The following is a 16,286-nucleotide window of genomic DNA, read 5'->3' on the forward strand; positions in this document are numbered from 1 at the left end:
TGGGAGTGTTTGATGGGGACGGTGTAGAGGGACCTTTACTCTGTATCTAACCCCGTGCTGTACCTGTCCTGGGAGTGTTTGATGGGGACGGTGTAGAGGGAGCTTTACTCTGTATCTAACCCCGTGCTGTACCTGTCCTGGGAGTGTTTGATGGGGACAGTGTAGAGGGAGCTTTACTCTGTATCTAACCCCGTGCTGTACCTGTCCTGGGAGTGTTTGATGGGGACGGTGTCGAAGGAGCTTTACTCTGTATCTAACCCCGTGCTGTACCTGTCCTGGGAGTGTTTGATGGGGACGGTGTAGAGGGAGCTTTACTCTGTATCTAACCCCGTGCTGTACCTGTCCTGGGAGTGTTTGATGGGGACGGTGTAGAGGGAGCTTTACTCTGTATCTAACCCCGTGCTGTACCTGTCCTGGGAGTGTTTGATGGGGACGGTGTCGAAGGAGCTTTACTCTGTATCTAACCCCGTGCTGTACCTGTCCTGGGAGTGTTTGATGGGGACGGTGTAGAGGGAGCTTTACTCTGTATCTAACCCCGTGCTGTACCTGTCCTGGGAGTGTTTGATGGGGGACGGTGTAGAGGGAGCTTTACTCTGTATCTAACCCCGTGCTGTACCTGTCCTGGGAGTGTTTAATGGGGACAGTGTAGAGGGAGCTTTACTCTGTATCTAACCCCGTGCTGTACCTGTCCTGGGAGTGTTTGATGGGGACGGTGTAGAGGGAGCTTTACTCTGTATCTAACCCCGTGCTGTACCTGTCCTGGGAGTGTTTGATGGGGACGGTGTAGAGGGAGCTTTACTCTGTATCTAACCCCGTGCTGTACCTGTCCTGGGAGTGTTTGATGGGGACGGTGTAGAGGGAGCTTTACTCTGTATCTAACCCCGTGCTGTACCTGTCCTGGGAGTGTTTGATGGGGACGGTGTAGAGGGAGCTTTACTCTGTATCTAACCCCGTGCTGTACCTGTCCTGGGAGTGTTTGATGGGGACGGTGTAGAGGGAGCTTTACTCTGTATCTAACCCCGTGCTGTACCTGTCCTGGGAGTGTTTGATGGGGACGGTGTAGAGGGAGCTTTACTCTGTATCTAACCCCGCGCCGTACCTGTCCTGGGAGTGTTTGATGGGGACGGTGTAGAAGGAGCTTTACTCTGTATCTAACCCCGTGCTGTACCTGTCCTGGGAGTGTTTGATGGGGACGGTGTAGAGGGAGCTTTACTCTGTATCTAACCCCGTGCTGTACCTGTCCTGGGAGTGTTTGATGGGGACGGTGTCGAAGGAGCTTTACTCTGTATCTAACCCCGTGCTGTCCCTGTCCTGGAAGTGTTTGATGGGGACGGTGTAGAGGGAGCTTTACTCTGTATCTAACCCCGTGCTGTACCTGTCCTGGGAGTGTTTGATGGGGGACGGTGGAGAGGGAGCTTTACTCTGTATCTAACCCCGTGCTGTCCCTGTCCTGGGAGTGTTTGATGGGGTTGGTGTAGAGGGACCTTTACTCTGTATCTAACCCCGTGCTGTACCTGTCCTGGGAGTGTTTGATGGGGACGGTGTCGAGGGAGCTTTACTCTGTATCTAACCCCGTGCTGTACCTGTCCTGGGAGTGTTTGATGGGGACGGTGTAGAGGGAGCTTTACTCTGTATCTAACCCCGTCTCCTTGTTCCGATGTGTTGCAGTTGTAAGGAGCAGAGGAATATGAACACGTTTTTTGCCATCATGTTCGGGCTCAGTAACAGTTCAGTAACTCGCCTGGCCGAGACCTGGGAGGTAAGAAATTTCAATGTCTCTGTCCCTTTACAGAGATCAAACCGGTATCAGAATATCATTTATTCCCGAGGATTCAACAAACCAGGAGGGTCTGTGCGAAGGGTGAAGTGTGAAGATAATCGGAGTGCGTACAGTTTGTAGTTTCTGTGCAATGACGTTTCCTCATTGTGACTGGAACCTCGCTCACACTCACACGTTCACTCTCTCTCTCACACACACAGTCTCACACACTCTCGCACTCATTCATGCACACTCAACCCCATCATTCATACACACAGCCACAGTCATACATACGTGCACACACTCACGCACTCATTGAGACACATACACACACTCACACACACACTCTCACTGACACACACTCTCGCTGACACACACTCTCGCTGACACACACTCTCACTGACACACACACTCACGCACTCATTGAGAGACACACACACACACACACAAACATACACTCACACAGACACTCTCACTGACACACACACACACACTCATTCATACACACACAGACACACTTACTTGTACACACACAGTCATACACACACATACACACTCACTCATACACACACACACACGCAGACACACTCACAATCACTCACACACACACAGACACTCACACACATACACAGACACACACACATACCCCCACACACACAGACACTCACACATAAACAAACACACACACACACTCACACACACAGACACACAGACACACTCACACGCATACACAGACACTCACACACACATACACAGACACACTCACACACACTCACTCACGCACATACACAGACACACTAACACGCATACACAGATAACTCACACACACACGCAGACACACACTCATTCACACACACACAGACACACACACACACTCACTCACATACACAGACACACTCACTCACACACACATACACAGACACACACACACACTCAACTCACACATACACAGACACACTCACTCACACACACACATACACAGACACACTCATACACACTCAACACACACACACACATACACAGACATACACAGACACACTCATACACACAACACACACACACATACACAGACAAACATAGGCACACTGACTCACGCACACACACACACGCATACACAGACACACACACACACTCACTCACAGACACATACACAGACACACTCACTCACACACTCAACTCACACACACACACACAGACACACACATACACAGACACACTCACTCACGCACACATACACAGACACACTCACTCACGCACACACACACATACACTCACTCACGCACACACTCACTCACGCACACACTCGCTCACTCACACACTCACTCACGCACACACTCACTCACTCACACACTCACTCACGCACACAGTCACTCACTCACACACACACTCACAAGGGTTTCCGTGAAGAATTAAGCATCACGTCGTGAAGTTGACTAAACTTTTCCCCATTTTGTTTCTAGAGGATCCCCAACAAAACCAGACGGATGTACCACGGGTTCGAGAGGTTGATGGTGAGTCTGTCGAGGGTGTGTGTGTGGGGGCTCACTTAAATAGGGTCAGTACGAACCAGGAGCAGGAAGAGGCCACTCGGCCCCTCGATCCTGCTCCCACCCACTCAGTAAGATCGTGGCTGATCTGATCGTAAAATCAACCCCACATTCCCGCCTACCCCCTCCCCCCGATAACCCATCGCTCCCCCCCTTGTTAATCAGGAATCCATTTATTGCCCATCCCTAATTGCCCCTTGAGAAGGTGGGTGGTGAGCCGCCTTCTTGAGCCGCTGCATTCCCCGTGTGGTGTAGGTACACCCACGGCGCTGTTAGGGAGGGAGTTCCAGGATTTTGTCCGTGTGGTGTAGGTACACCCACAGCGCTGTTAGGGAGGGAGTTCCAGGATTTTGTCCGTGTGGTGTAGGTACACCCACAGCGCTGTTAGGGAGGGAGTTCCAGGATTTTGACCGTGTGGTGTAGGTACACCCACAGCGCTGTTAGGGAGGGAGTTCCAGGATTTTGTCCGTGTGGTGTAGGTACACCCACAGCGCTGTTAGGGAGGGAGTTCCAGGATTTTGTCCCCGTGTGTGGTGTAGGTACACCCACAGCGCTGTTAGGGAGGGAGTTCCAGGATTTTGTCCCATGTGTGGTGTAGGTACACCCACAGCGCTGTTAGGGAGGGAGTTCCAGGATTTTGTCCCCGTGTGTGGTGTAGGTACACCCACAGCGCTGTTAGGGAGGGAGTTCCAGGATTTTGTCCCGTGTGGTGTAGGTACACCCACAGCGCTGTTAGGGAGGGAGTGCCAGGATTTTGTCCGTGTGGTGTAGGTACACCCACAGCGCTGTTAGGGAGGGAGTTCCAGGATTGTGACCCGGCGACAGTGAAGGAACGGCCGATATATTCCCAAGTCGGGATGGTGAGTGGCTCGGGAGGGGGAACTTGCAGGTGGTGGTGTTCCCCGTGTGTCTGCTGCCCTCGTCCTTCTAGACGGTAGAGGTCGTGGGTTTGGGCGGCGCTGTCGAAGGAGCCCTTGGCGAGTTGCTGCAGTGCATCTTGTAGATGGTACACACACTGCTGCCCCTGTGCGTCGGTGGTGGTGGTGGAGGGAGTGAATGTTGGTGGATGGGGTGCCCCATCGAGCGGGGCTGCTTTGTCCTGGACGGTGTCGAGCTTCTCGAGTGTTGTGGGAGCCGCACTCATCCAGGCAAGTGGGGAGTGTCCCATCACACTCCTGACTTGTACCTTGTCGATGGTGGACAGGCTTTGGGGGGGGTCAGGAGGTGAGTGACTTGTCTCGTGCTGGCTCCTGTCCATGAGGAATGATACTGGCGCCAAAGTAATGCAGCGCTACTCAAGAGTAAAGTTCGGGTGCAGATTGAAGTCTGTGAGTAAACAAGGATTGATCCTGACATATCTTCCGATTCCGTGCAGGACCCAACAAGGAATCACAAGGTTTACCGACAGGCTATCAGCAAACTGAACGCCCCATTTCTAACATTCCTACCCCTTCTTCTGAAAGGTGAGTACAGCACAGGGTTAGATACAGAGTAAAGCTCCCTCTACAGCGTCCCCATCAAACACTCCCAGGACAGGTACAGCACGGGGTTAGATACAGAGTAAAGCTCCCTCTACACCGTCCCCATCAAACACTCCCAGGACAGGTACAGCACGGGGTTAGATACAGAGTAAAGCTCCCTCTACACCGTCCCCATCAAACACTCCCAGGACAGGTACAGCACGGGGTTAGATACAGAGTAAAGCTCCCTCTACACCGTCCCCATCAAACACTCCCAGGACAGGTACAGCACGGGGTTAGATACAGAGTAAAGCTCCCTCTGCACCATCCCCATCAAACACCCCCAGGACAGGTACAGCATGGGGTTAGATACAGAGTAAAGCTCCCTCTACACCGTCCCCATCAAACACTCCCAGGACAGGTACAGCACGGGGTTAGATACAGAGTAAAGCTCCCTCTGCACCATCCCCATCAAACACCCCCAGGACAGGTACAGCACGGGGTTAGATACAGAGTAAAGCTCCCTCTACGCCGTCCCCATCAAACACTCCCTGGACAGGGACAGCAGGGCGTTAGATACAGAGCAAAGCCTCCTATCGCTGGTTGGTGGGATCTTGCTGTGCGCACCTTGGCTGTCCCCGACCCCGGGGCTCACGCGGGGTGACCGCCCTTGGAGATGGAGAACGAGGCTGGGGAAGGGGCAGGTGTAGCTTCCAGGCGTCAGTTCGAGATCCATTATTATCCCATCTTATCTCCATTCACAGATCTGACCTTCATCCATGAAGGAAACAAAACATTCGTGAATAACCTAGTCAACTTCGAAAAGATGGTGAGCGATCTTACCGGGAGGGTGTCGAGGGTCTCGGAGAGGGTGCGGAGGGAGATTGACCAGAACGGGAGCCCTGCGGTGGGGGGGGAGGATGAGGGGACTTCAGTTCACGTGGAGGGACTGGAGAAGCTGGGATTGTTCTCCTTAGAGCAGAGAAGGTTAAGGGAGGGAGGGAGGGGGGGAGATTGAATCGAGGGGTTCAAAATCACGAAGGTGGGGGGTTTCGGGTAGAGTAGGAGAGGGAGAGACTGTTTCCAGTGGGCGGGAGGGTCGGTAACCAGAGGGGACACAGATTGAAGAGAATCGGGAACAGAACCAGAGGGTGGGGGTGGGTGGGGAGGGGGAGATGAGGAGAATTATTTTTTATAAACACAGCGAGTTGTTGTGATCTGGAAGGCGCTGCCTGAAAGGGCGGTGGAAGCAGATTCAATAGGAGGGGCGGGGAATCGGATAAATACTGGAAGGGGAAAAATGTGCAGGGATATGGGGGCGGGGGGAGAGTGGGAACTAATCAGCGCCGAGGGAGCGCCGCACTGTCGGAGGGTCAGTGATGAGGGAGAGCCGCACTGTCGGAGGGTCAGTGCTGAGGGAGCGCCGCACTGTGGGAGGGTCAGCGCTGAGGGAGCGCCGCACTGTCGGAGGGTCAGTGCTGAGGGAGTGCCACACTGTCGGAGGGTCAGCGCTGAGGGAGCGCCGCACTGTCGGAGGGTCAGTGCCAAGGGAGCAGGGCACTGTCGGAGGGTCAGTGATGAGGGAGAGCTACATTGTCGGAGGGTCAGCGCTGAGGGAGTGCCGCGCTGTCGGAGGGTCAGCGCTGAGGGAGTGCCGCGCTGTCGGAGGGTCAGCGCTGAGGGAGCGCCGCGCTGTCGGAGGGTCAGCGCTGAGGGAGCGCCGCACTGTGGGAGGGTCAGTGCTGAGGGAGCGCCGCACTGTCGGAGGGTCAGTGCTGAGGGAGTGCCGCACTGTCGGAGGGTCAGCGCCGCACTGTGGGATGGTCAGTGCTGAGGGTGTGCCGCACTGTCGGAGGGTCAGTGCTGAGGGAGTGCCGCACTGTCGGAGGGTCAGCGCTGAGGGAGCGCCGCACTGTCGGAGGGTCAGTGCTGAGGGAGCGCCGCGCTGTCGGAGGGTCAGTGCTGAGGGAGCGCCGCACTGTCGGAGGGTCAGTGCTGAGGGAGTGCCGCACTGTCGGAGGGTCAGCGCTGAGGGAGCGCCGCACTGTCGGAGGGTCAGCGCTGAAGGAGCGCCGCACTGTTGGAGGGTCAGCGCTGAGGGAGCGCCGCACTGTCGGAGGGTCAGCGCTGAGGGAGCGCCGCACTGTCGGAGGGTCAGCGCTGAGGGAGTGCCGCACTGTCGGAGGGTCAGCGCTGAGGGAGCGCCGCACTGTCGGAGGGTCAGCGCTGAGGGAGAGCCGCACTGTTGGAGGGTCAGCGCTGAGGGAGTGCCGCACTGTGGGAGGATCAGTGCTGAGGGTGCTCCGCACTGTCGGAGGGTCAGCGCTGAGGGAGAGCCGCACTGTCGGAGGGTCAGCGCTGAGGGAGAGCCGCACTGTCGGAGGGTCAGCGCTGAGGGAGCGCCGCGCTGTCGGAGGGTCAGTCGAGTTTCGGGGAGGCGCTGGGGGCGGTGAAATTCGAATGGGGGGGTGGGGAGGGGGGGATTGAGGACCTCGTCTGTGTTGGTGTTGAAATGTTCTCCCTTTTGTCCCCCCCCACCTCAGAGAATGGCAGCCAAGGCGCTGAGCGTTGTCCGACAGAGTCGCTCTTGTCCCCACAGTGAGTGCCTCTTGATCCATCTCATCTCGCATTACCTCTCGTCTGTTCCCATTCGACCCCGCGCCGATTCCCCAGAACCATCCCAGATCGGCGGGGTGGGGGCTGAAAGGGTTAAATCCCAAGGGAGGAGGTGGGGGAGGGGGTCTTACGGACTGGGCTGGTGTCCCCCTCTCGAGTGTCGGAGACTAAAGGGGGTGACCTGATCGGGGAGAGGGGTTGGGGGAAGGGTGTTGGATTTGAGATGATTCGGTGGGGTCGATCGGGGGGAAACTCTTCCCTCTGGTGTTGGGGGAGGGGGGTGGGTTTGGGGTGGGGGGTTGGGGAGTGGGCAGGGGGGTGGAGTAGGGCCCCTGGACGAGGGGGACAAGAACCTCCAAATCTGAGCTCGGCCAGTTCAGGGGTGACCTCGCGCAGGTTGGGCGGGGGGAGTGGGATTCCGGAACTTTCTCTCTCCCCCCTCCCCCCTCCAGCCTAAAGAAGCTGTCGAGTTCAGCGGTGGGTGGGGGTTGGGATTTTTGCTGGGTAAGGGAGGGTGCCATTATGGGTTAATGATCCAAGGGGAAGTCAATGGAGTTTAGGGCAAGATCAGCCAATGATCTGATTTAATTGGGGGGAGAGGGGGAACAGGCTAAATGGGCTGAATGGCCACCTCCTGTGTAACTGGCTCGAGGAGGAGAGGGGCTGAATGGCCTCCTCCTGTTCCTGTGTAACAGGCTCGAGGAGGAGGAGGGGCTGAATGGCCTCCTCCTGTTCCTGTGTAACAGGCTCGAGGAGGAGGAGGGGCTGAATGGCCTCCTCCTGTTCCTGTGTAACAGGCTGGAGAGGGGCTGAATGGCCTCCTCCTGTTCCTGTGTAACAGGCTGGAGAGGGGCTGAATGGCCTCCTCCTGTTCCTGTGTAACAGGCTCGAGTAGAGGGGCTGAATGGCCTCCTCCTGTTCCTAAACACCCGACTGATTTACACAGGGTTGATGTGGGTCATGTTTGGATGGATATAAACGTCTCTCTTCTCCTCCCAGCACCTGCGGTAGCTCAGAAATCCAGGTCAGAGCAGCTCCACACGGACTCCGTGTTAACACGTCAATCGAGTGGTGAGTATTAGGATCGCAGGGTGTGTGGGTCCTTTGTTACTATCACAGACACACAACACAACCACCCCGCTCACCCCCAGCGCCCCACATTCCTCTGCACAGCTGTCAGCTGGGGTTCAGGTGGCGTGGGTCTCTCTCTCTCTGCGTCTCTCTCTCTGTCTTTCACTGTCTCTCTCCCTCTCTGTCTCTCTCTCTCTCTCTCTGCGTCTCTCTCTCCCTCTCTCTCTCTGTCTCCGTCTTTCACTGTCTCTCTCTCTGTCTCTGCCTCTGTCTTTCACTCTCTCTCCCTCTCTCTCTGTCTGCCTCTGTCTTTCACTGTCTCTCTCTCTCTGCGTCTCTCTCCCTCTCTCTCTCTGTCTCCGTCTTTCACTGTCTCTCTCTCTGCCTCTGTCTTTCACTGTCTCTCTCTCTGTGTCTCTCTGTGTCTCTCTCTGTCTCTCTCTCCCTCTCTGTCTCTGTCTTTCACTGTTTTTCACTGTCTCTCTCTCTCTCTGCGTCTCTCTCTCTGTCTGTCTCTGTCTTTCACTGTCTCTCTCTCTCTGCGTCTCTCTCTCTCTCTGCCTCTGTCTTTCACTCTCTCTCTCCCTCTCTCTGTCTCCGTCTTTCACTGTCTCTCTCTCTCTCTGCGTCTCTCTCTCTGTCTGTCTCTGTCTTTCACTGTCTCTCTCTCTCTGCGTCTCTCTCTCTCTGCCTCTGTCTTTCACTCTCTCTGTCTCCATCTTTCACTGTCTCTCTCTCTGCGTCTCTCTCTCGCTCTCTCTCTGTCTCCGTCTTTCACTGGTCTCTCTCTCTGCGTCTCTCTCTCGCTCTCTCTTTCTGTCTCCGTCTTTCACTGTCTCTCTCTCTCTCTCTCTCTCTGCGTCTCTCTCTCGATCTCTCTCTGTCTCTCTCTCTCTCTCTCTCTGTTTCTCTGCGTCTCTCTCTCTGTCTCTCTCCCTCTCTCTCTGTCTCTCTCTGTCTCTCTCTCTCTGCGTCTCTCTCTCTCTCTCTGCGTCTCTGTCTTTCACTCTCTCTCTCCCTCTCTCTGTCTCCGTCTTTCACCGTCTCTCTCTCTCTGCGTCTCTCTCTGTCTCTCTCTTTCACTGTCTCTCTCTCTCTGCGTCTCTCTCTCTCTGCGTCTCTCTCTCTCTGCGTCTCTCTCTCTCTCTCTCTGCCTCTGTCTTTCACTCTCTCTCTCCCTCTCTCTGTCTCCGTCTTTCACTGTCTCTCTCTCTCTGCGTCTCTCTCTCTCTCTCTCTGCCTCTGTCTTTCACACGCTCTCTCCCTCTCTCTGTCTCCGTCTTTCACTGTCTCTCTCTCTCTGCGTCTCTCTCTCTCTCTCTGTCTCTCTCTCTCTCTCTGCCTCTGTCTTTCACTCTCTCTCTCTCTCTCTCTCTGCCTCCGTCTTTCACTCTCTCCCTCTCTCCCTCTCTCTCTCTCTCTCCGTCTTTCACTGTCTCTCTCTCTCTGTCTCTCCCGCTTTATCTCCGTCTTTCACTGTCTCTCTCTCTGCGAATCTCTCTCCCTCTCTCTCTGTCTCTGTCTTTCACTGTCTCTCTCTCTCTGCGTCTCTCTCCCTCTCTCTGTCTCCGTCTTTCACTGTCTCTCTCTCTCTGCGACTCTCTCTCCCTCTCTCTCTGTCTCCGTCTTTCACTGTCTCTCTCTCTCTGCGACTCTCTCTCCCTCTCTCTCTGTCTCCGTCTTTCACTGTCTCTCTCTCTCTGCATCTCTCTCTCCCTCTCTCTCTCTGCCTCTGTCTTTCACTGTCTCTCTGTCTCCCTGTCTCTCACCCTGTATCCCTCTCACTCTGTCTCACTCTCTGTCTCCCTCTTTGCCTCTCTCTAACCCTGTCGCTCTCTGTCCCTCTCTCTTTCTCTCAATGTCTCTGTGTCTCTCTCTCTCTCTCTATATATATATATCTCCCTCTATCTCTCTCTGTCCCTCTCTCTTTCTCTCAATGTCTGTCTCTCTCTGTCTCTTTCTCTATATATAATCTTCCTCTCTCTCTCTGTCCCCCTCTTTCTATCAATGTCTCTCTCTCTCTCTCTGTGTCTCCCTCTTCCTCTGTCTATATCTCACTGCTTCTCTGTGTCCCTCTTTCTGTCTCTCTCCCTCACTTTACCTGTCTTTCTCACTCTGTCTCTCTCTCCCACTCTGTGTGTGTGTGTCTCTCTGTCTCTCTCTCTCTCGGCCTGTCTCTATCTGTTTCTCTCTCTTTCTGCCTTCTCTCTGTGTCCCTCTTTCTGTCTCTCTCTCCCTCACTGTACCTGTCTTTCTCACTCTGTCTCTTTGTCTCTCCCCTCCGCCACTCTTTCTCTCTCCCTGTGTTTCTCTCTCTCTCTCTCTGTCTCCCTGTCTCTCTTTCTCTGCCTCTGTCTCTTCTCTCTCTCGCTGTGTGTCTCTCCCTCTGTCTCTCTGTCTGTCTGTCTGTCTGTCTCTTCCTCTGTCTCTCTCTCTCTCTCTCTCTCTGTCTCTTTCTCTCTCTCTGCCTCAGAAACACAAACCCCACAATCTAGGATTGTTCTCCTTAGAGCAGAGAAGGTTAAGGGAGGGAGGGAGGGGGGGACATTGAATCGAGGGGTTCAAAATCACGAATCGGGGGTTTGGGGTAGAGTAGGAGAGGGAGAGACTGTTTCCAGTGGGCGGGAGGGTCGGTAACCAGAGGGGACACAGATTTAAGTTTGACTTTAAAATTTTTCATCCTCATTTTCCCTATCCGGACTCCTTGCTCCCTCTCTATCTCTGTAACCTCCTCCAGTCCCCTACAACCCTCCCTATATCTGTAACGCCCTCCAGCCCCTACAACCCTCCCTATCTCTGTCACCTCCTCCAGCCCCTACAACCCTCCCTATCTCTGTAACCTCCTCCAGCCCCTACAACCCTCCCTATATCTGTAACGCCCTCCAGCCCCTACAACCCTCCCTATCTCTGTCACCTCCTCCAGCCCCTACAACCCTCCCTATCTCTGTAACCTCCTCCAGCCCCTACAACCCTCCCTATCTCTGTAACCTCCTCCAGCCCCTAAACCTCTCCCTATCTCTGTAACCCCCTCCAGCCCCTACAACCCTCCCTATCTCTGTAACCTCCTACAGCCCCTACAACCCTCCCTATCTCTGTAACCTCCTCCAGTCCCCTAAAACCCTCCCTATCTCTGTAACCTCCTCCAGCCCCTACAACCCTCCCTATATCTGTAACCTCCACAGGCCCTACAAACCTCCCTATCTCTGTAACCTCCTCCAGCTCCTACAACCCTCCCTATCTCTGTCACCTCCTCCAGCCCCAACAACCCTCCCTATCTCTGTCACCTCCTCCAGCCCCTACAACCCTCTCTACCTCTGTAACGTCCTCCAGCTCCTACGACCCTCCCTATCTCTGTAACCTCCTCCACTCCCCTACAACCCTCCCAATCTCTGTCACCTCCTCCAGCCCCTACACCCCTCCCTAGCTCTGTAACCTCCTCTAGCCCCTACAACCCTCCCTATCTCTGTAACCTCCTCCAGCCCCCTACAACCCTCCCTATCTCTGTAACCTCCTCCAGCCCCAACAACCCTCCCTATCTCTGTAACCTCCTCCAGCCCCTAAACCTCTCCCTATCTCTGTAAGCTCCTCCAGCCCCTACAACCCTCCGTATCTCTGTAACCTCCTCCAGTCCCTACAACCCTCCCTATCTCTGTAACCTCCTCCAGCCCCTACAACCCTCCCTATCTCTGTAACCTCCCCAGGCCCTACAAACCTCCCTATCTCTGTAACCTCCTCCAGCACCAACAACCCTCCGTATCTCCATCACCTCCTCCAGCCCCAACAACCCTCCCTATCTCTGTAACCTCCTCCAGCCCCTACAACCCTCTCTACCTCTGTAACCTCCTCCAGCTCCTACGACCCTCCCTATCTCTGTAACCTCCTCCAGGCCCTACAACCCTCCGTATCTCTGTCACCTCCTCCAGCCCCTACACCCCTCCCTAGCTCTGTAACCTCCTCCAGCCCCTACAACCCTCCCTATCTCTGTAACCTCCTCCAGCCCCCTACAACCCTCCCTATCTCTGTAACCTCCTCCAGCCCCTACAACCCTCCCTATCTCTGTAACCTCCTCCAGCCCCAACAACCCTCCCTATCTCTGTAACCTCCTCCAGCCCCTACACCCCTCCCTATCCCTGTAAGCTCCTCCAGCCCCTAGACCCCTCCCTATCTCTGTAACCTCCTCCAGCCCCTACAACCCTCCCTATCTCTGTAAGCTCATCCAGCCCCTAGACCCCTCCCTATCTCTGTAACCTCCTGCAGTCCATACAACCCTCCCTATCTCTGTAACCTCCTCCAGCCCCTGCAACCCTCCTACCTCTGTAACCTCCTCCAGCCCCAACAACCCTCCCTATCCCTTTAAACTCCTCCAGCCCCTACAACCCTCCCTATCACTGTAACCTCTTCCAGCCCCTACAACCCTCCCTATCTGTGTAACCTCCTCCAGTCCCTACAACCCTTCCTATCTCTGTAACCTCCTCCAGCCTCTACAACCCTCCCTATCTGTAACCTCCTCCAATCCCTACATCCCTCCCTATCTCTGTAACCTCCTCCAGCCCCTACAACCCTCCCTATCTCTGTAACCTCCTCCAGTCCCTACAACCCTCCCTATCTCTGTAACCTCCTCCAGCCCCTACACCCCTCCCAATCTCTGTAACCTCCTCCAGCCCCTACAACCCTCCCTATCTCTGTAACCTCCTCCAGCCCCTACAACCCTCCCTATCTCTCTAACCTCCTCCACTCCCCTACAACCCTCCCTATCTCTGTAACCTCCTCCAGCCCCTACAATCCTCCCTATCTCTGTAACCTCCTCCAGCCCCTGCACCCCTCCCTATCTCTGTAACCTCCTCCAATTCCGGCCTCCCTCACATCCCCCCCTCCCCGATACCCATCGCTCCACCATCGGCGGCCGTGCCTTCAGCTGCCTGGGGCCCCGAGCTCTGGAATTCCCTCCCTCAACCTCTCCACCTCTCCCTCTCTCTCTCTCTCTCTTTCCTCCTTTAAGACCCTCCTTAAAAACCCACCTCTTGGATTGAGACTAGGAGATGGGCTAGGCTAGGAGAAGGGGAGGGGGAAGAGGAGGGGAGGAGAAGGGAGAGGGGATGGTATAGAGGGGAGGGAGAGAGGGAATGGAGTGGGGGACTAGGGGAGGGGGAGGATGAGGGGGGTGGCGTGGTGGAGTGAGGGGAAGGGAGGGAGAGAGGAAGGTAAAGAGGGGAGGGAGGGAATGGAGAAGGGGAGGGGGAGGGCGAGGGGGAGAAGTGGAGGGGGGTAGACAAGGGAGGAGGTAATGGAGGAGGGTGGGGAAGGGAGGGGGAGGGGAAGGGAGAGAGGGAATGGAGGGGGGAGGGAGGGAGAGAGGGAATGGAGGGGGGAGGGAGGGAGAGAGGGAATGGAGGGGGGAGGGAGGGAGAGAGGGAATGGAGGGGGGAGGGAGGGAGAGAGGGAATGGAGGGGGGAGGGAGGGAGAGAGGGAATGGAGGGGGGAGGGAGGGAATGGTGGGGGGAGGGCAGCAGATGAGGGGAAGAGGGAGAGGGGAAGGTAAAGAGGGGAGGGAGGGGGGAAGACGAGGGGAGGAGGTGGGATGGGTGGGGGAGTGAGGGGAAGGGAGGGAGAGGGGAAGGTAAAGAGGGGAGGGAGAGAGGGAATGGAGAGGGAGAGGGAGAAAGGGAGGAGGGGTGAGGGAAGGTAAAGAGGGGAGGGAGAGAGGGAATGGAGAAGGGGAGGGGGGTGGGCGAGGGGGAGAAGGGGAGGGGGGGAAAGACGAGGGGGGGAGGAGGAAGAGGAGGAGGAGGGTGGGGAAGTGAGGGGGAAGGTAAAGAGGGGAGGGAGGGAGGGAGGGAGAGAGAGAGGAGGAAGGCTTCACCCGCACGTCGTTCGTTGTGGGACTGGGTGGGAGGGGGTGGTGGGGCGCGGGATCTTCCTGTGCCGCCAGTAAAAAGCTGCCATTTTGTCCTTCCAGCTCCGGATGCGCCCTACGCGGCGAAGGACTCCCCCCTGGCGGTGAGGCACCCCCTGGCGGCGACGCACCCCCTGGCGGTGAGGCACTACGTCCGACACCTCAAGGCCATCGACAACCAACGCGTCCTGTCCCAGCTCTCTCGGGAGTTGGAGCCCTAGAGAGAGGAGGGAACCCACCCCCCACCCCCACGTGGGGTGGGGTCCGCTCGCTGCCTCGTCTGCGGAGAGGGTGGGGACTGGCGGGGAGGACATCCAGGAGAAGCCAATCGCCACCTTCCCCCCACTCCCAACTTCTAGCGCCTTCCGCCATTGGATGGGACCCAACTCAACCCCCACGTCAACACCCAGGAGCCGCGCTGTCAAAGGCCGTCTCCGAAGCCTGGCCCAACGCGCTTCTGGAATGTTCCAGCCAGCCAAGGAGAGATGAACGAGGGCCTCCACTCCCCCCCTACTCCCACCCTCAACCGCACCCCCCTCTTCTACCTCCACCCATTTCCCTCCCCAACTCTCTCGCTCTCTCTCTCTCTCTCCCCAGCCAGACTTCCACACTCTGCACCATCATCCTGAGCTGGCCTCCATTTTGAGGGGGTTTTTGGTGTCCGGAGTTTGGGGGGGGGGCGCGAGGGGGAGTTGGAGAGGAGGGTGGAATTCAGGGAGGTTGGGTGGGGGGGGAAGGAAGAGGAGAGGGAAGTGGGGGGAAGGAGGTAAAGGGGGCGGGGTGGAGGGTGAAGGGAGTGAGGAGAGGGGAGGGGAAAGGGGAAGGGGAAAGGGAGGGAGGGTGGGGGAAGGGGAAAGGGAGGGAGGGTGGGGGAAGGGGAAGGGGAAAGGGAGGGAGGGTGGGTGAGGGGGATGGACGAGGGGAATGGACGAGGGGAGGATTGAGGGGGAAGGGAGGGAGAGGGGAAGGTAAAGAGGGGAGGGAGAGAGGAAGGAGGGAAGGCGAGTTTGAGAGGGAAGGGGAGGGGGAAGAGATGAGCGGGGGTAGGGGGAGGGAGAGAGAGAAAGGGGGAAAGGGAGGGGGTAGGTGGAAGGGAGGAGAGGGGAGGATTGAGGGGGAAGGGAGGGGAGGGAGAGAGGAAGGAGGGAAGTTGAGGTTGGGAGGGAAGGGAAGGGGAGGGGAAGAGAGGGGAGGGGAGGGGAGGGGAAGAGAGGGGAGGGGAGCGGAAGAGGAGGGGGGGATCGGGGATGGGGATGGAGGGAGAGGAGGGTGTCGGAGTGAGAGGGATGGGGAGGTGGAAGCGAGTGGGAGAGGTGGGGCGGGGGTAGGGGGAGGGAGAGAGAGAAAGGGGGAAAGGGAGGGGGAGGTGGAAGGGGAGGGGAGAGGGAGGGAGGGGAGAGGGTGATGGGGTGGGTGGGGAGAGTGGGGATGGAGGAGGGGGAAAGGGAGGGGGTAGGCGGAAGGGAGGAGAGAGAGAGAGAGGGGAGGGAGGTGGGGAGAGAGGGTGAGCAGAGAGAGGGAAGGGAGGTGGGGAGAGAGAGAGAGAGAGGGGGGAGGGAGAAGGGGAGATGGGGGGGAGAAGGGGGAGAGGGGAGGGGAGATGGGGGAGGGAGAAGGGGAGATGGGGGGTGGAGAAGGGGGAGAGGGAAGGGGAGATGGGGGAGGGAGAAGGGGGAGAGGGGAGGGGAGATGGCCGAGGGAGGGGTTAGAGAGGGGAGGGGAGAGGGAGGGGAGTGAACCATGTTCTGCGATGCCAGCGCTGGAGAGAGGGTCAGACAGTCCCTGGATTCTGCCAAAGTCAACAGCTCGGTTCTGGGTGAAGGAGCGAATCCACTTGGACAACCTCCTCATGGAGGTGTACGAATTTAACGTGTGCCTGTGCGTGTGTTGTGTGTGTGTGTGTGTGTGTGTGTGTGTGCGTGTGTTGTGTGTGTGTGTG

General features: G+C 56.8%; 1 protein-coding gene across 1 annotated transcript in view; it reads left to right on the forward strand.

Moving 5' to 3' along the window:
- LOC144676970 (rap guanine nucleotide exchange factor 3-like) overlaps nucleotides 1–14,599 on the forward strand; it is a gene marked incomplete at both ends in the record, with an annotated part of 40,479 nt that extends 25,880 nt beyond the window's left edge. Inside the window, 6 exon segments of the mRNA XM_078537235.1 lie at nucleotides 1,669–1,759; nucleotides 3,220–3,270; nucleotides 4,682–4,769; nucleotides 5,531–5,595; nucleotides 7,310–7,364; nucleotides 14,411–14,599. Coding sequence (XP_078393361.1) covers nucleotides 1,669–1,759; nucleotides 3,220–3,270; nucleotides 4,682–4,769; nucleotides 5,531–5,595; nucleotides 7,310–7,364; nucleotides 14,411–14,599 — 539 coding nt within the window.
- Nucleotides 14,600–16,286: the final 1,687 nt, after the last annotated feature.

The sequence above is a fragment of the Cetorhinus maximus genome, unplaced genomic scaffold (genome assembly GCF_964194155.1).
Source record: "Cetorhinus maximus unplaced genomic scaffold, sCetMax3.hap1.1 HAP1_SCAFFOLD_2084, whole genome shotgun sequence".
Lineage (NCBI taxonomy): Eukaryota > Metazoa > Chordata > Chondrichthyes > Lamniformes > Cetorhinidae > Cetorhinus > Cetorhinus maximus.